Consider the following 21149-nt stretch of genomic DNA (forward strand, 5'->3'; position numbering starts at 1 on the left):
CAACTATACATCTAAACCTAGATCACAATATAAACAGATCTTACCTGATCCTGAAATATCAAAAGCATTTCTATCCTTCTTGTTCATTCGAAATGACTGAATGTCCTTTTCTCGGTAGGATCCAAAACCTTCAAATGTCCTTCTTTTATTGCCATTCAATTCACCATCTCTCTTATCACTGGATGAATTCATTTCCACAAACAGGTCGGAAGAATCTGTTCGGGAACTGCAGTCATTCCCAGAATATCTTTTCAAACCGATATCAACAGATTCAGTGCTCAAGTCAGTTTTATCTTTTGATTGAGTCCAGTGCTGACCATCTGAAAGTGATAATGATGAAAGTGTGTCCACTTCAAAAGAAGTCTTTGGACCTCTTTGTCCAGTTTCACAATGCTGGTGCTTCGGCCTCTCTTTGTATTTGTTTTTCTCATTTACGGAGGAAAGGTCTTTGCTAGAAGAACTGAGTTTCTCATTCGTGGCATGACCTGAAAAGCTTGTGGACTTGCCTGAAAAGAGACCACTGAAATCACCATGTCCCCCAAGGATACGTTCATCCTTATGTTTGTGCTTATGTTTGTGTTTCCTTTTGTGGAGCCGGCTGCTTGAAAGTCCAACAGCTCCAGTTTTAGATGAAGTCATGTCACCTAGGCCCATACCTACTGATGTCTGCAGGTGAACACCGTGTTTCGTTTTATGCTTGGCGACAGTAGACATTTTCATATGAGAGGATGTGTGAAACTGTGGTGGTGGAACAGAGGGCCTCATGAAAGGAGAAGTTGCCCCAAGCGTGTGAGACAGATACAAAGGAGCTGGATACTGACCATAATAACCAAGGTTCATCATAGGCATTGATGTGTAAGGCATTCCATATGGTGCATAGTAACTTCCACTTGGGATAGGGTATCCAAACCCTTGTAAAAAAGGCACCTTTGTCATGGTGTCATTGGTTTTGGCAGGTCTACCACGCTTTTTCTTTGATTTCAAGTCAGAGGTCCGGCGAAGGTAGAGCAATGGGTCATACTGGATATATGGCACTGGGTAATAGTGATCAAAGTTAACCCTGAATATACTGGGATAAGGATTTTCATGGTAGAACGTGTAACTTCTGTGGGAAATTCTAAAGACTTGAAACTTGTTTATAAGGTCTTCAAGGTCTGCAAGAAATTGCAGATTGTCCCTGTTCTGCAAACCTTTCCTCTTTCTCTTGTGCTTTGGCTTTTTAACACTTTCATGAACAAGAAAGTTATCAACAATGAGATGTTTCTGCCGGTGACCATGCTTGCTCTTTGTGCTGGTTTCAGATGGAGTAACCTCTGGATTGTCCAGGGTACAAAAATCAAAGGAGTACCTTCTGCGGGATTCTGAGCTCTTCTCAGCTTGGTCAGAAGTGCTGTTGTTGTCTGTACCAATTCCACTGTCACTTGGGATGGTTTCTTCACTATGAGATTCGCTTACTGGTGACAGCGTGACTTCTTTTAAGGAGCCTATCTCACATAGATGAGAAGGCGAGTGAGCCATTAACCTTGGTGGAGACAACTTCCAAGAACTGCCATGTATTCCTTTCTGGGTTTTTGTTGGAAGAGCACTGATTGGCTGAAGATTTGGCATAGTTTTTAAATCTGAAAATATTGTATCAGTGCTGGCAGGACTAAGATTTCCATTAGAACCTATTAGCTGTGTTGTAAAACTGTTAGTAGCTGCTGGTGAAGATGCCACGAATGACTGCAAGTTGGAAGGCACTGCTGGGATTTCGGGCTGGCTAGAAACAGGCCTGGTCTGTTTAATGGCTGTTCTACGTTCATTTTGTTGGGGAACCTGCTCTGCTCTTGGCTTTCTTCCCCTTTTCTTCCCTATATAAATTGTTCCCCTCTTACTGACGTTAATCTGCTTGCCCAATCTGGCATCAAGAGTTGTGGTTACAGTTGCTATTGCATTTGACTGTGGCTGAGATTTAGATTTCAAGGCTATGCTGCTTGAGCAGGACAAAATTTGGTTTAGGATATTTTTTCTCTTGAGTGTTTTCATCTTGTTGATGGTTCTTATTGTTTTTTTATCCAACATTCCAAGCTTTCCAACTTTTTTGTGAAATTCTAACTCACCAATTGACTTTTCCATAGAAGGCATTATTTGGACCAGCTCAGCGGGGTGATACCTCCCCTTTCTCTTCTTCATACCAGGAAACTCTCTGTTAATAGGACTTACTGGACTAGTAGACGTTCCTTCATGGATTGTCTCAACAGTAAGCAACGGTTGTTTCTTTGGTCTACCCCTTTTCTTCTTCACTGGTGTAATCACAGTAAGGCTATCTGTATTTGTATAAAGTGGGCTAGAGGGTGTTATTGGGTAAGCAGAAGGAGGATCTACCACAATTTTTTCAGAAAGCAACACTGAATTTTCATGGGGGGCATTTATTTTAGGTTTTCCACATGCCCACCTTTTCTTTGCAGCAAATTTGGGATGCTGTAAATTCGACACTTTAGATCTACAGTTATCGGAAATGGCTTTTGATATAGGCAGGGTGGCCGATTTCTGCAGGCGGGTCATGCCATTTATGAATGTTCTTCCTACACCTCCATTCAAGTCTGTTAACTTTGATGACAATTCATGACTGGCAACTTTACCCTGTTTTACTACTCTGCTGTCTTTCTTGTTTGCTTGGGTTTGAGTAACAACTTGGTTATTTATTTCATTAACTACTAACCTCCCGGAAGGTTGGTCCTGGTCTGGCACCTTCTTGTCAATTGCTGGTTTCAAAGAAGGTTTCCTTTTCCTTCTATTTACAGGTGGGTCCACTGGTGTAGATTTTAAAGGAATTGTGACGTTTGCATGGCTTGAATCAATCTCGAAAAGATTTACAGATGCGACATCTTGCTGTTGTGTAGCAGACAAATTCTCATTATCTTTCTTAGCTTCCCCGGTGTCATGACTTTTGGGATCAAGTGCTTTTGGGTTATGTTTTGCCCGCTCAGGTTCTGCCACCTGCACAGTTTGACTTAACTCCTTTTTGCCAGATTTCTTTTTTGCATTACCAAAAGGTTGCTCTGGTGACTCAGTGGCCGCAGCTTTTTGGTCCTCTAATGGAGAAGGCCCGTTGCTTTCGGCATTGTTAGAAGCCGACAAAACATTACTTGGTGATGAAACTAAACTACAACTTGGACCTTCCTTTGAAGTTGAAATGTGACTCCAAGGACTCCCCGCATTAGATTTCTTCGATTGAGATTTGAGAAACGGAGAAGTCATTGCTGGATTTGGACTTTTGGTGACATTAGGTGCTTCTTTGCCAGTTTCTGCATTCAGAAAACCACTCTGTGTTGTTGGGCCAGAGTCTGAACTTGGTAACCAGTCAAGATGATGCTGGTTAGTTTTCTGCTGGTGCTTTGGTTTTAAGGAGTCACTGGTGATGTCAGGAGGAACGCTGGAGTCATAATGCAGGCCGGAGTGTTTCTGCAACTTTTCATGCACCTGCAAGGAAAGCAAAGACTCGTTAGTCCGGCAACATATACCATTGCAACAATGTTGACGTTCGTAACGACAACATTTTTACATTTAGAAGTCCACACGACTTTTTATTACAGCAGATAATTCTACAATAACTTTTTTTAGCAGCATAATGATTGTCTACCTTCAGATGACTACTGGTTTTGGGTGGACACTATATATATAATATATATAATATATATATATATATATATATATATATATATATATATATATATATATATATACATATATAGATAGATAGAGAGAGAGAGAGAGAGAGAGAGAGAGAGAGAGAAATGGGGGCTACTATGGTTACTGCATTCCATATAACATTATGAATTAAGGTTTGTTTGTTTTTAGAACCCTGATAAAGAATAAACACCTGTTGATGGGAACAGGGCTGAAAAGCACACACAGAAGAAAAGAAGATTATGTCTTTTGCAATGGTTGCAAATGCCAAATAGTCTGGGGGTGGGAAACCTCATTAAAATGAAAAAATAACTAAAACTATAATTTCAGTCATCACCTGGTATCTGTACTCCTATAATTAGATTAAAACAGCCTCCCCAAATTTGTAATAAAGTCCTCTATTATCATAAATAAACTTGTGGTAGAATACAAGTTCAGAAAACACACAACTGTCCTTTTGATTTGAAGAAGCATTTTCCCTAATTTGACAGAACCAAACAAGGATTATATATACATGACATTTTAGTAAATAAATAAATAAATAAATAAATAAAGGAGCCAACACTTTGCGCAAGATTTATACTAATACTGTTCACACTACAAGTACATGTAATACTCATTAAATCTAGAATGTCATAGAAAACACCCATATTTTCTTTAATTCTTAGAAAGTTCATCAAGGAAACTATTCATCATAAAGCCTAAGTAACGTGTCCTTTTCATAACAGAAGGTCACCAAAACAGCTGTTCGCTGTAAACTGGCCCCGGGCAACTAACCACCAGCATTTCTGAAATCTGCGACCCCCACCGTTACCTACTTCAATGTAAAAACACCTAAATAAGTTGTAAATCGCTACGGAATTTCCTGGCGCTATATAAATAAATGTTGCTGATGAAATAAGGACATGTAAACTCGCTAGTGTGGGCGACCATTAGTAATTTTTTTTTAAAAAAAAATAAGATTTTGAAGGTGTCATGGGGAACACAGAACATAACCACCTGACGGGTCGAAAAGGCTACAGACAAAGCGATAAATCACAAATTGCAATTAAAGACTTTACACTTCCCTTCGAGTGACTGCAACGCTCGACCTATAACCCTCAGTTTAAGAGGGACTTTAATGTTGGAATCTATATTCGTTTTCAGAAGAATACACTGTCATATTTATCTCTCTGCAACAAATGATAAGAGCTAAAAAATCCCAGCAGGACGCAGGCTGACTGAGCGCCTTACAAGCTACCCGAGACATCCAGGGTCCTTGCAGTCCTCTGTCTATTTACAGATTTATTGGCACTGTTAAAAAGTAATTATTGCCGTCTAATTAAAGAAGATGAGTCTGATTCACACAGATTTAACCTATTATATACTGCTGCAATTAATCTCTAGGAAGCTCTGTACAGATTTTAATACCCCCTTATATTTCACACTCATAAAATGTAAAAGTCAGCCGGAGTTGGCGGTTAATTTGCTCAAGTTATGGAGTCTGTGAGTGCAGTTATGGGTTATTAATTGTAGCAGAAATTCATCATTCCTCCTTAATGCTGAATTAAGGCCATAGGGGCCAACAGCACATGGCCTTATATATGAATTACAAAAGCCACCCCGTCCCCAATGGGTAGATTTCATTGGCAGGTGGGGGACAAATTCAGCAACACTTCTCATCACCAAAAGAATTCAAAAATGGGATAAAAGTACTACATATCCTGCACTTTATCATCATCATTTATTTATATAGCGCCACTGATTCCGCAACACTTTACAGAGAACTCACTCACATCAGTCCCTGCCCCATTGGGGCTTACAGTCTAAATTCCCTAACACACACACAGAGGGAGAGACTAGGGTTAATTTGTTAGCAGTCAATTAACCTACCAGTATATTTTTGAAGTGTGGGAGGAAACCGGAAGCACCCGGAGGAAACCCACGCCAACACGGGGAGAACATACAAACTCCTCACAGATAAGGCCATGGACGGGAGTTGAACTCATGACCCCAGTGCTGTAAGGCAGAAGTGCTAACCACTTAGCCACTTTATGGCCAGTTGTGGTAAGACCTTTAAATATATATATATATATATATATATACATACATACAAGTTAACCCGTGCATGATACTCATGCATTCTAGTCAAATCAAGCTACTTAAGGTGTTAAAAAGGTTCTTGTCATGCATTTGGGCCATAGCCCAGGCCTCAACCACCAACCACTCCCCACTGTCACCCCCAGCAACCACTCCCAACTGTCACTTCTCCTTCAAGAAATATAAATATATATATATATATATATATATATATATATATATATATATATATATTTATTTTAAATCTTTATAAACACTTTTAACAATTAACAAATTCAATTAACAAATTAAAAACATCTTCGTATACCAAATCTCAGCCCTTTCTGATTTTTTTTTCCCACACACACTAAGAATTTAGTAGGTCAGTGTATAACTCCGCCCAGCAGGTGGCGCTGCAGCTTGGTTTTATTTTTTCCACACACACACACACAGACAGGCTAACACACGCCACTAGACATTTATATTATAGATATATATATATATATCTAATATATAAATGCTTAGTGGCGTCTGTATGTGGGAAAAAAAAAACAAGTTGCAGCGCCACCTGCTGGGCAGAGTTATACACTGACCTACTAAATTCTTAGTGTGTGTGGGGAAAAAAATTCAAAAAGGGCTGAAATTTGGTAGGGCTCAAACTCATTTTCGTGAGGTAATTTTACCTCATGAACACACATGTGTAGAGGCGTGCGTTAGTGTGTGTGGAAAAAACTATTTTCTCAGAAAGGGCTCATCCAATTGACCTGAAATTTGGTATACTGACATTATTTGACAAAAAAATTAGAATAGTCAAGTCAGTTAACTTCCATCATCCCCCCTTCCCCACGTGGGAGGGGTAGTAAAGGCTAAATTTACGAGTTGAGGAGTCAAACTCATTTTCGTGAGGTAATTTTACCTCATGAACACACATTAAAAAGGGCGCTTGCGTCGGGAAGTAACGATCTTCCCCTGAGGAGGCCTGGGCTAGGTCCATATGCATGACAAGAACCTTTTTGAGACCTTAAGTATCTTGATTTGACTAGAATGCATGAGTATCATGCACGGGTTAACTTGTGTATATATATATATATATATATATATATATATATATATATATATATATATATATATATATATATATATATATACACATATACATATACACATATATATATACACACACATATACACACACACACACGTACATATACATGCGTGAATACATAAGATATCTTAGAAATCACGGCTAATTCTCCAACGCCCCCTTTTTAAATGATTTGCGGATCCATCTGGGTAATGGCTCTGCGAGTGTAATTCCCTATTAAGAGGCTTTATCTGGAGAGAGAAGCAGCTGCCTCTCATGTCACTAATTGCTGTCTGCTGTGATTTTAAAACATCTGCACCATTGTGTCTTACATTTTCATATTCTAATCATCCTAAAAGTTGAAAAATGGAACATCATTGATGGCTTCTGCGGGTTAATTACTGCGCGCTATCTCTGCCTATAATTTAGGAAGGCAGAAACTCAATCAGCAAGTTTGTTTTAAAAAAAATAATAATAATACCGGTAGGTGTTGAATGTTTCCCCACCTATATCCTCTTCAATACAGAAGCTGCTCTGTCATTACACCGGGTTAGTGACAAGAATAAGGGATTTGAAATTCACACTCAGAAAAGGCCGTCTAATTTTTGCATTTAGAATTTGCACAATTACTACAGTGTTTTAGGGATCTGAATAAATTAGACTGTGCCCCTTCAGGATCAAAGGCACCTATGTAGTTTATAGCAGATGAGTACGCAGCGCTGGACAATGTAACAAAGAATTCAGAAGTAGTTCAGTGACATCTAAGAGCTGGCAGAAGATTTAAATGAGACAGGGAAGATAGGCATACATTGACATCAACAGAAAGGACTCCCTTCCACTTTAGCAGCCTGACTCCATGGATATATCGAACCCTTATTTACGCCGATGGAGCAGATTTATGGTAGTGAAAGGCGCAGAATGGTTATAGATAGAGTGGAGAACTGATTTGTGCTATCTTGTGGTTAGCTCTTCTGCATTCCACTTGCACTATTCAAGTTAGTTACAAGACACTGTTTTCTGTGCTATAAAGCCCCACTCGTAGCAATAATAAATGCTGCCCTGTCTGTATGTCGCTTGATGGAAACTGGGTAAAAAAACAAAACAAAACCAAAACATATTAATATGTCAACAAATGGCTCAGTATGCAATAGATCCAACTTTCCCATATTGGTGCCAGAATTGACAAGGTTTCCCTAACGCATAAAACCAGGTAAGACACAGACTGACCCCAGTTAGCCATCGAACCTTTATGATTATATATAGTAACCACAAGTCTGATTTCCCAACCCTGATATAGCATTACACAGAGTTGCATTTTTGTAGTTGACAAGCACAATGTAATAGATACATAGTACAATAGAATTTTTGGCATATTTTAAGAAAAAAACAACAACCAACAAAAACAAAGAAACAACTACACAAATATCTAGTTTGTGTTTGCCACACATAGGTCATAGAGTCCTATAATTTTATATAACGCAAAGGAGGACCTCCAATCTGACGCAGGAAAACCATGCATATAAACCGTTCCTTAGCATAAAATAGACAGATGCAACATTAATCTTGGAAATATTATCTTATAAAAAAATAATAAGAATACAATAATATTTTCATTAATTTATCTTTGTACCCTTGTTTATGATCTGCCTACCACTATATCATGGTAATTAAAGTTTGCATCTGAACTCCATCTATTACCATTGGCCTTATAGTACACAAGTAGGTAGTGTCAGAAGATATACACACACAGTCATTTCCCCATTTCATTTCCGGAACCACTGGAGCTCACGGCAGAGAAGTGACTGGTGCAAGAGGAGAGATAACCGGGAGAGATTGAGGATTTCATCACACATCCTTCACTCCCAGAAAGCCTCTATCTTAGCGGAGCACATGGCTGCGGCAGAGCAGATTCACAGCTGAGACGTGTGTTTGTTTTGTGGTTTGTAAGGGTTGATATCACATCAAAGCGTTTAGGGCCTTATCTCCGCTGCTCACAGTTCATAACAGTCGATAAAAGATAAATCAATCTAGCCATATTTGTCTACACCCGGATGACAGACTTTAAAGTGAAATCAATGTGTGTCACTGACTGATAATGATGAAATCAACTGGATTTTAAATTAGATTTAATTTTGTTTTACTTTTTCTTACTTGATCTTGGTATTGGTCTAATGGAGATATACTGTTATATGGTAAAATTGCTTATTTCCCAGAATCTCTACATTAAAAGAAGATACACCACGGCACAAACTTACATGCGATATTTCTGCACATTTTAATGCACAATAACTACATATTTGTTGACTATAATAGACCAAGAAAGAACAAACAATGAATGTGGCATGTGAAAAAGTTTGGGCACCCTTCCATCTGATGCATTAATAATTTTCTTTACAGGGATCAAAACTTGATTGACTTGTTAGGTCTTAATTATAGCCAAGTGAGGCCAATTAGCGAGTTGAATAAATAATCTGAACTTTCTACCGTCCCAGGATGTTGGACCTACTAGAGATGCTCACTGACCCCCGTGAACTGGTTTTTGGATCTGGATTAGCTTTGTGCTTTGGTTTTGGCAAAACCGCCCTTGTGTGTTTTGGTTTTGGATTTTTTAGAAAAAAATCCTACAATCACATCATTTTGCTCTTTTTTTTGTTCCTACATTATTATTAACCTCAACAACACTAATTTCAAGTCATTTGCAGTCAATTTAGACCACCCACAGATCACAATAGTATTTTCATACACTTTCGGACAAATACTGCAGCGACCTGGCTGGATGGTAAGCGACAGAGCAATGACACAAACACACAGCAGTTCCTAGCAAATCTAGGACACATTGGCACACAGCAGTGGCAGAAAAGAAAAATGGTGCAAGATTATTATTATTCATTTTTATTTATAGGGCGCCACTAGGTGTCCGTAGTGTCTTACAGGGACAAACAAAAATTACAATAGGAGGTGACACAGCACAGAACCGTAAACAATAATCACAGTAACTCAGTGAGCTCAAGGCACAGCTAGAAGGGAGAGGGGTAGGTCCGCTAACAGCGGCACCTAGGAAGGAGGGCACGGAAGAGAGGGAGACCCCCAGGGGGAAGAGTAGGGAGCGAGAGGGGACGGGGGGAGAGGGTCCTCGAGGAGGAAGGTAAGGTAGCTGGTGAGCAGAGTTAAAAGTGGTGAAGTCAGGAGGAGAGAAGACGGATGGAATTGTCCTTGGGTTCTCCTGACCTCCCTCCCACCCACCGTTATGTTGGATCTTAAAAAGGAATCCACAAATCGCGAGATCCGAGATCAGACGACGTAACGATGACGGTTTGCCTCGTTTTCAAATCTGAAACAGTGCACAATCGGATCTGCTAAGTTCGGGTATGTTCGGTTCTCGAGGAACCGAGCCTGAGCATCTCTACTCTAAACAGCTACCCGAGGACTTCAACATTAAGATAATTGACTGTCACAAAGCAGGTGAAGGATATAAATAGAAATAAACAGTGTGAAATTTCCACCATCAGAAACATCGCTAAGAAATAGCAGTTGAGGGGAACGGTTAAAGTCAATTAAAGATCTGAAAGTCTCTTCTAAAACTGCTTATAAACTGGTCAGATAAGTAAAGCAGAACCCACAAATCACTGCAAGGAACCTGCTGAAGGGCTGAGCCGCAATCGGAGTCAAGGTTCACATACAGCGTTGCTGACCCAAAAATTATCTGTATGGAAGAGTGGTTAGAGGAAACCTCATTAAGAGAGTCAAAATCTGCAGCATGCAAAAAAATATTTACATAAGACAGACACTTTCTGGAACTATGCGCTGTAGACCAACGAACCACAAAAAAGCAGAAATCTATAAATGTGTATGTTAATGGAGAATAGTAACGCATTGGGTACACACAATAATACAGGAGTCAGCAGAATATTTCAACTGTGACAGGAAACATGGGCATCCATATAATAATGAAGATTATTCCCAAAAATTAGGCTCCATAAGGATGAACAAGTACAACTTCTCTAGTTCTTTATGTCGGGTGTAATTCTCAGTATCTGTCTATGTCTGTAGGAGCAGTGGCACAGTACCACTTCTCCAGTTTTGTACATCACGTATAATTCTCAATTTATTATTATTATTATTATGTACTTTTGATTTCCCTGCAATGACTTTTGAACAGAGCATCTCTCAGTCCTAGCGCTGTTCTAATCACAAACAATACAAAGCCTATTGTCTTCAGGACAACTGCATTTTAGCATAAGGTCCTTTTTAACATTGACCGTGAGGACCACATCTACCTTTCTACAATAAAAAGATAACAGCACAATATGATTATTGTTCCCATATAAACCTGAGCTTTATGCTGTGCTTAGCAGAAGTGCCCTTTACAAGTGTGGTTTTGGAAAATCCCCTATTACACAAGTTACGTGAATGACGGCTTTGTTCAGGCAGCTTTGCTGGGACATGTTAATACTATTTATCTGCCTTTAGAACATTATGACTTTGTTTTGACAACTGAATGGAACTTTCAATTAAAGATTATGGGGGCTCATTTTTAGACTTTGATATTGTCAAAGCCAAACGGAATCACAACTGAACGCAACATGACACTAGACTTATTCTTCGTGGATTGTAAAAAAAAAAAAAAAAAGTTTCACTGCAAAGTCCTTTAATATAGCAAAATGTCTGTATACAGCACAACTTCATAATATTCTACTCTCAGGATAATTGAGACTTTATACGATGGTAAACAATCATTTTCAGCGGTTAAATCCTAAATACCACCAATTAAATGAAATTCATATTGTGCTTTACACTGTCCTTGTGGAAAATGAATACCAAGTTTAGATCAAACTTGTCAACTCTCCCTGAATGTCAGGGAGACTCCCTGAAATAGGGGTGATCTCCCTCATTCCCTGAAGAGTCTGGCATTCTCCCTGATGCTGACCCAGTACAAGACGTGGTTGGCTTCGCCATCTGTGGCATGATGACACAGTTCAGAAATTGTGTCCTATGTCCATGTATTGATGCCTATGGAGGTGGCCATTTTCATGGAGGCCAAGATTTAATCAAAGACTGACAGGTAAGACAACATGACTCTAGTAATGGAGACAGAATTGTAAAAGACACTTCAGTTTGTAGAGATTCATTAGCTGCTTTTTCTTTAACGCATAGTTGCCTACTCTCCCGAAATGTCTGGGAGACTCCCGGGCGAGCAGGGCAACCTCCTGGTTCTTGCCCACACAATAGATAAGTGGCGGAGGGAGGGGGGGGGGGGATTAAAGATGCAAATATCGCATCATCTTAGCCCTGCCTCCTGCTGTAATTGGCCAAAATTGTGACAATTATTTAGGGGCGGGCCAAAAATATGTGATTCGGCAAGGTACGCCCTCCTCCACGGGGATCTCCCTGAAGCCAACAAGGAAAGTTGGCAAGTATGATTTAAATAACGCACCTATGATGGCGTCTAACCAATGTCCGTGTTTAATGTAACCCATCCTATAAAACAGGGAGAACAGAACACACAAATTCATCATTAATTAACCACATTATTCACAGAAAGTTCAGCTTGTCCTAGTTGTAGGGAACAATAAACAATGGCAGCTGATGAAATCTAGGCCTAGACCAGTGATGGGCCCTCTGAGCCTTCGTGTGTGGCCCCCAGCTCCTTCCTGCTTTATTTTCATATGTTTTTGTTATTGTTTGTCACACTTGTTTAAAATTCATACTGACATGTTATGACAGATAGGTGTCTCTTTCTTTAATTAAACCTAATGTTTTAACTTATCGCTGACATTAAAAGGAAATGTGCGGCCCTTTTGCATCAGGATCCCCATCACTGGCCACGATCATGAATCTAGGACTAGAATTTGGGGGTAGTTCACTTCTTTCCTTGCCCCTTAAAGTTGCCCTATTATCACAAAATTAAATTTTTTGGTTGCTGCTCTGGAAAGAAAGATTTTAATTATTATTTATTTAAATCTCTCCTCTGTTTCTGCTGTGATTCCTATTGAAAGCCGGTGGACGTAGTATGCAAATGAGAGTAACGGAACAACGCCGCAACATTCCGATAGTGGAAAGCGACAAATAGCCATTACTGCTTTGTGGACAGGCTAGAAAGCGTCATTAAACCACAATCGTATACACAAATCCTTGATTGATGTTTTAAAGGCTCAAGTTAAAACTTGCACTTGGGGCTTGGAATCCTCTATATAATTTTGTTGCAAGTTAAATAATGTAGAACACACAAACATCAAGTTCAGTGGATTACTCGCACTGAAGATTGGTAACCGAGTAAGTAAGAGTTAACATGCAGACACCAAAATTCCATATAGAGGCTTAAGAGCGAGCTAATTATTCAGCAGGCCAGGAATTGCACTGCGATCCATTGTTTGTGTTTGATTATCACAGCTATTTTCATTGCTACTGGGGAATTGTCGATAAGGAAAGTGTAAATCAATAGCCCTGGCTCATTTCAGGAAAGTAATCTACTTTGTACTGTGGTAGCGAGGGGACGGCCTGTATACAAACCATGTCCCTAGCTAAACGCTAAATGATTAATGCAGAATACGGACAGACCGCCAGGGAGAGAGTGTTACATGAAGAATGGAAGCAGGATACACAATATCCAGTTACTTTATAAGGAACTGAGAGGTTTCCTAAGCATCCATCTGCTTTGGCTTTAGACAAGTTGCAGCAGGCCGAAATACCTTTCTTTTTTTAGGAACCAATTTGATTTGCAAGTTTTTACACGCTCGGATGGATAATGAGCGTAACTAATAATTAGTACTCTGCAATTAAAATGTGCGACTTGTCATAAGTTGGCGGTTAGGCAGGTCTGGTCTACATACAAATGGACTTGTCTCTGCGAGTTACAATAAATACTATCACTTGGCTTTTTAAAGGGGTCGTTCACTAGCAGCTGGAATCGCTGCCTTCTGTGAGCTGTTCATACTCTGCAGAACTGGAGGGCTGTAATTCAAACCTTTGTTGATGGTACATGTGGAGTGAAGAACGCTTCTGATTGGATGGCCAAGACACGTCCAATAAGGCGGTACCTTTCACACCACACAACTTTGATAATCATTTTATCCCTTTCTAGCATCTGCAGGTCATGGAGAGCCCAAAAAATGCAGTGGTCATAAAGAAATGGACCCCCCTCACCCAAGGTCAAAGGAAATGGACCCCCCATCCAATGTCTTCCCTGGTGGAGGGTATTTACTTGAGTGAAGTTCTCCTTTAAGCAAATAGCATTTACATTGCAGGGGTAGCTACACAATGAGGATGCATTTATGTGTATGATTTCAGTTACGCTGCTCTGAACTAAATTTAGCAGAACACACATATCCTATACAGATTATTACATTACTGTTAATGTTGTGTGGTCCTTATCCAGCTACAATAATCTGTCTCATCATCATCATCTATTTATATAGCGCCACTAATTCTGCAGCGCTGTACAGAGAACTCATTCACATCAGTCCCTGCCCCATTGGAGCTTACAATCTAAATCCCTTAACATATACACAGACAGACAGAGAGAGACTAAGGGCAATTTAATTGCAGCCAATTAACCTACCAGTATGTTTTTGGAGTGTGGGAGGAAACCGGAGCACCCGGAGGAAACCCACGCAAACACGGGGAGAACATACAAACTCCACACAGATAAGGCCATGGTCAGGAATCAAACTCATGACCCCAGTGCTGTGAGGCAGAAGTGCTAACCACTAAACCACAGTGCTGCCCGCAACACAAAATGTGGAAAGTTCTTCTTTATATAACACCATGCCCACCAACATGTCACTGTGCAAAAAACAAAAAACAAAACCCACCCATTAACACTATTAAAAAAGGGAAATATACCTACTGATAGGTAAGTATGTTTTATGTTCTGTAAATGTTCACAAAGCTTATGGACACAAGACATTCAACAGACTATTTATCTGCAAACTGGAGCCGTTTCCTTAAAGGATCATTTCATCTTTACATCATATCTGTAATAAAACTAATATTATCCAAAAAAAAATAAACTGCTTTGGCATTATTATTGTGACCCCAGAAATACTTTTGATAGGAGGACCTGGGACTCCCAGTAGTAAAGTTCTGGCTTAGTATCTTTGCAAAATGAAGTCCAGATGAGGGAAGGGGTAGCCTAAAGTGACATCACAGTACGGTGTGCAATGTCTGTGGCAGACAACTACATGTACAATCATGCATTGCAGTTTTTGTCTCTCCGCTGTCACATCATCACCAAACTGCCTGCAGCATGAATGGAACGGTTAGTGGTTGAATTTGAAGAGGGCTAACTTGCAAAGTGCAACTAAACTAAATGTTACTCCACAGGAGGCCAGGCATTGCTATATCTTCTACACCAGTGGTGGGCAACAGGTCGGGGAGGCCTGAAAGGCAAGCAAGGGGCACATGGGGAGGTAAGAGGTGCATGTGGGGCTATTTTGGAGAAAATAGGTTTGAGTGGCACATGATGGAATATTGGAGCAAATAAGGGGCATGGTGTGAGTATATTTTGGGATGAGCGATATAGGGGTGCCAGGGGCAAACGCAGGATTTGTAGAGGGGGGGTTTCCACACCATGCCACCAGTGGGCGTGGCCAGCATGCATGGGGGCGTGGCTATATTAGATAGTGCTTGGCTGCTCTCCAACTCTGTCCTATACCCATAATATACATGGGCAATGCTGCGTACACTACTGTTAGGTGCACGCAGCTCTCCCTTTCAAGCAGAGCCATGTGACGCGGGAGCAGGGTCCAGCCACCTCAATTATACAATGCCCGAGGCTTAGAGGGGGGTTTCCAGGCACTATGAAACCCCCCGCAGATTGCCTATGGGTGCAGAGGTTGGTTTAGGCTTCAATGAACAGTGTCCTCCAGTAGCACAATTATTGTGAAAATAACGGAATGCTAACTTAGAATGAATACATTTTGAACAAAGCCTCTCAGACAGGGTTGTATAATAATTAATCTCGACACATACATTTTTTTTAAAAAAACATAATGCTCCATTACACTGCCCATTTAAGGGATGAATAAGTTGTACTTATACATGATTCACATAGCAAAACACATTGACGTGGTCTGTTGAGGGAAGAAAGGGTGAAGGGATGCTCTTCCTACACAGTTTATCCGGGTTGCTTCTCACCGTCAACAATTACTGACTGCTCCTACTGGTGTCACCTGCCACTCGCAGACTTGCGAATGCCAACTGTGCACTAGTCGTAGGAGAATTTGGCTGCCACCATTGGGCTCTTTCAATGGCTCTTACTTCTGGGTAGTCTGTTAAAGCTGCTGCAGCGCCTCTTTGTTGTAGGCTGACTAGCAACTCCTGACCAGGATCAGGACTGCTCGGTAGCGGGCAGACCGTTGACGCAGAGACGCTGGGTTTAACACAGGACAGCCGGGGAACAGATTAGAGTGTAAGCGCTGATCTGTTGGTCACAGGATACAGCAGGCAATAGTTGCAGGCTGAATCTTCAAGTAGTGATGTCTATTGTTCAAGGGGTCCTTACAAGGACCATTACACAATAGTTGGAGGTACTAGTGATCATCCAGAAATACAAATGGTATAATATAGCTAAAATAGAAAATGCAGCTCTTATATACTGTTTCTGAAACACATGTTAGCAGGGGGTAACCCAGCCCCCATCCTAGCTGGCACCACAAAGTCTGAGATATTACATCCAATAGTTAGCATCAGGATGCAATATGTTTTCTAGTCTTGGATTTAACAAAAATTCACATCTATCTTGGATTTCCTAAACTACTTTCTGGTTGTATTATGCATGTAGGTTGTCTATCTTGTAAACAAACAGGATAAAAAATAATGATTCCTTGCTGTATTTTCAGGCTACAAAAGTCACTCACAGGTGAAAAAGGCTCAATTAGCATGAGATCTCCTTTCTTCTAAAAACACATTTCCTCCAACATATGGCTACTGCATCAGAAATCAATACATTTCCGATACAGAAATCAGTACATTTGCAAAGATAGACATCAGTGCACTACACAAAAAATTCAAATAAATGTATACAATGAGTTATTTATAAGTGATCCTGCCACAACATCCAAATAATGAGAAGTACATCTCAGTTCCCTATTACGTTCTGAGAGACAGAACAGTGAAATATTTTAAGTGGTCCTTTTACAAGGTCCAAACTTGTTATAAGATTCTCCTGTGCTAACTAGCATCTAATCCTGCAGAATATTTCTCAATCACTTTCTTTAATTAAAGGGGGGGAAAAAAAACAAGTTAAGCAAAGGACGGAATGAAGGATTTCTTCTCATCTGTGTTTTTCAGTGCAGGGAAGAGTTTGAATCACCTTTCAGATCTTAATCCTTTAATCCGAGAAAGAATTTGCTCTTGTTTATCACACTAGCACAGCCATCACACAGTGGAGATTGCTAAAGAAGGAATGACATAGGCACCAAAAAATGAAGCTGTGGCAACCAATAGAGTTGAGGGGTGGTGAGAGCCAAACGCCGACCTTCCCTACTTCCAACACAAGGAATCTTGGACAATGCTCCTTTCACCCACTGATTAAAGAGACATTGTTACTAAAACATGTTAAAAACTATACACGCACCTTGTGTTAAAGGGCTACTGCCGTGAAATATTTTCTGTGTTTAATTCTGCCTATCAGTTGATTGCAAAAGTTCGGTCAAATGCATGTGTCCCTAAATCTCTAAGTGAAAAGATCTTAACGCAATCTCTGCATCTTAATCAAGATGGCGGAGAGACATATACATATCCGGTAAGGTGGACAGAGATGCACAGGAGATATGATCTGGTTCACATGCTTATCTCATATCCTGTGGTTGGGCTGCTTGTAAAGAAAAACAAGTGGCAGATAAGAGGCAGAATATGCTTAGCAGAAGGAAGTGTGAGGTTTAAGAACACCGGTAAGAAACAGGAACATGCTATTGAGACCACTTCACAAATGTTTGCCCTTCATAGGATTGTACAATAAAGCAATTTCTTCAAAGGTTAGAATGGTCACGGAAAACGCACACTGAAAACTCATCATCATCATCAACATTTATTTATATAGCGCCAGCAAATTCCGTAGCACTTTACAATTGGGAACAAACATTAATAAGACAATACTGGGTAATACATACAGACAGAGAGGTAAGAGAACCCTGCTCGCAAGCTTACAATCTATGGGACAATGGGAGTTTGATACACAAGGGCATGTGCTACATCATATTGCACACTGGACCAGCTATAAAGCAAAGGTAAAAGTACTAAGTGGGCTGTGTGTGTAACAATGTTGGTCAGAGGGTTGTTGTCTTGTGTTAGCTGTGTAGAGGGTGGTAATAGGGTAACCTAGGGAGATTAAGATGGTGGTTGAGGAATATCATAAGCTTGTCTGAAGAGGTGGGTTTTCAGAGAACGCTTGAAGGTTTGGAGACTAGAGGAAAGTCTTACTGTGCGAGGGAGGGAATTCCACAAAGTGGGTGCAGCCCGAAAAAAGTCCTGTAACTGGGAATGGGAGGATGTGATGAGAGTGGAAGAGAGACGTAGATCTTGTGCAGAACAGAGCTGTCAAGTTGGAAGATATTTTGAGACAAGTGAGGAGATGTATGTCGGTGCAATTTTGTTGATGGCCTTGTATGTTAGTAGAAGAATTTTATATTGGATTCGTTGAAATACAGGTAGCCAATGTAGAGACTGACAGAGTTGCTCAGCAGAGGAAGAACGGTTTGCAAGGAAAATCAATCTAGCCGCTGCATGCATAATAGATTGTAGGGGTTCAAGTCTGACTTTGGGAAGACCAGTAAGGAGGGAATTGCAATAGTCGATGCGGGAGATGATGAGTGCATGAAAACTCTGAGTGTTTCAGTTGCATGAAGTGATGTGATCTTGGAACCACTAACTGAACTGGTAGAACATAGATGGGTCAGTATAACCTAAACCATTGTGAATAGAGTATTACGATAGGGACCTTGGTGAACGCTAGATTGAGTGTTTGTTTGGTGACAATTAGACTAAATGGCAGGATGTGGTAAGTTGCAAGACGTGGCCGCTGGTGACAGAGGAGAAAGACATTGAAAATGATAATAACTGAAGGTCAGGGACCCTAGTGACAGCTGAATAGAATTTTTATATACATGATGCCATAATTTGCCTGTCTGACTGAGTTTGGAGTATGCATTTGATTCAAGTAGATACAAGTAGACTATGTGAGTAGTTTGAGGTCACAAGCAGTTGTCACAGGGATTTGAACAGGATTTTTATGGATCAGAAAGACACGGAGCGATGACAAAGGTAATGCCAATCACAATTTATAGCGTAACTTTTTAGCCTGTGGAAACAATGTTCTATTTTCTTGCAGCAGTTACATTAGACTTTGATAATATTTACATTATATATCTGAAATACAGCATATTAGTTTGCTCCCATCCTGTAGTAAGAGTAGACAAGAGTGGCAGGCTCCCCTGTGATGTTAACAAGCCAATGACAAGGCTAATTTTTGTTTGGGGTCGTCGATTGACACCAATAGGCTCTATGCCCGTACCTGTTGGCATGCTTTTACTAGTGTTAAACAAATGTTAGCAAATCCATGCTCTTCAACAATGGTGAGCAAATGTCCTTTGGTCTACTGAACCCCAATAAGTGGCTGCAGAAATAAGGTAAACAGTGTATACACCTACTCAAGAGCAGCCACATTAAACACATTACAATAAACGCAATTGCCAAAGTAAATGTTTTTACATCCGATGCCAGTAATGCTCAGCTTAGAATAATACTTCAACATTTAATTTGTTAGCATTCAGCTGATTGCTCTCCACTGCTGAAGTTTCCTTTCTACGAGCACCTGATCATATAGGAAATTAACACGACCACGTAGACTTTCCCATTTTTAAATTGAACACCTACGATGTTAAATTCCTCCTCTTTATCCAACATCTTTCCATTCCAGTTGCAAGTAATAATCATATGAAAGAACTTTGTTTTAAGTGAGCAAGTGGATTATGACACTTTCAATGCTATTCAGCCTCTCAGACAAGCCCTATTTCAGCAGCTGACTCTTATCAAGACGTTCTGTACAACAGCTATGTAGATCTAGGTCTCCAATCACTTCCCAAAATTGTGAAACTTCTCTTCATATTTATAATAATGACAACAGAAATGACTCTCAAATGTTAGGTGCCAGCAGTAATTTTTAGGTTCAAATGTTACCCAACTCTTGGGATTTTTTATTGGCATAAGATCACCTTATACTTTAACCTCATTTAACACCTTCAGCGTTAAGGAAAAGTTAGACAAGCAGAAAGGGGGATTCAAGTAAGTTAAAATAATACTTACTTATCCCCCAGAGACAAGTCCTATCTGTTGCCAAATGTTGAGGGGCATCTAGAGCCTGCAGAAAAAAATTAAAGAGCCAGGAAAAGGGGTTAGGGCACTAAAAGTGCCCGGACCCCTTTCATCACTTTCATTTGAAAGAGGAGAGTCCCTCTATTATGTTGTAACCAGCTAATAATACCCTTCATTACAAAAATAAGAAGAAGTCCAGTGATGTAGAAGGAGAGCACAGATCTCCACCATTCTGACTTCAAAAAATCAGGGGGCACATTTTTTCTTAAAGTGGGGTTCTCCGTTCTTGTATGCTAGAGGCAGCCAACCTGCCACTCTTCATCTGTTATAGAACTAGAAAATATGGCACGCGCTCGAAATACTAAAATATGATGGCTCCAAAGCAAAATCTCTATGGGAGCAAAGTGACACCTTACATGGTTATATCATTCAACACTAAAATGGTTTGCCCACCAGTAAAATAAAGATGTACACATGCTGCGACCTGTAATAAATTATTATGGATTAGTCACATCGGAGATCTGTGTCCTGTACAGAAACAAGCATTTTGCTCTGTACCTTTTTATGGCCCTAGAGCACCTATGAGACTTACTATCCTTATAATTTACAGTAGGAGGTACATTATACACATGTATTCTAGTAATCTAACAGATGGCGCAGCGAGGGAAGTTCTGACTATCCTTGAGCTGCAGTGGTGTATAGGGAAGTCGCCGTTATATACTACAGAATGTTTATTTTCTAACAGTCTCCCAAAAGGCTCTCTTGTTCTCTCTCAATTTCTTTATGAGAGAATTCCAGTTATTATAGGCAGGTCAAACTTGTAGCAACTTCCAAACAAAATGCTGTACAAGCAACTCTGGGGCTCTTGCAAGCGTGCCCTTTACTTGCCTGCCAGTATCATTACAGAAACGGATCAATAAAACCAGCAATACACAAACGTCCAGCGCATAATGAGCGGACAAGAGATATTGATGTTCCATGAGACAAGCCTGCTCTAGAAAGTAATAAAGGTATACTATATAAGATG

General features: G+C 40.1%; 1 protein-coding gene across 1 annotated transcript in view; it reads right to left on the bottom strand.

Moving 5' to 3' along the window:
* The window catches only part of SETBP1 (SET binding protein 1), a 150251-nt gene that overhangs the window by 31094 nt on the left and 98008 nt on the right, over window positions 1-21149 (bottom strand). Inside the window, exon 3 of the mRNA XM_075186275.1 lies at window positions 45-3462. Within this exon, the coding sequence (XP_075042376.1) occupies window positions 45-3462 (3418 nt within the window). The remainder of the gene's footprint in view (window positions 1-44; window positions 3463-21149) is intronic.

The sequence above is a fragment of the Mixophyes fleayi genome, chromosome 1 (assembly GCF_038048845.1).
Source record: "Mixophyes fleayi isolate aMixFle1 chromosome 1, aMixFle1.hap1, whole genome shotgun sequence".
Taxonomy (NCBI): Eukaryota; Metazoa; Chordata; class Amphibia; order Anura; family Limnodynastidae; genus Mixophyes; species Mixophyes fleayi.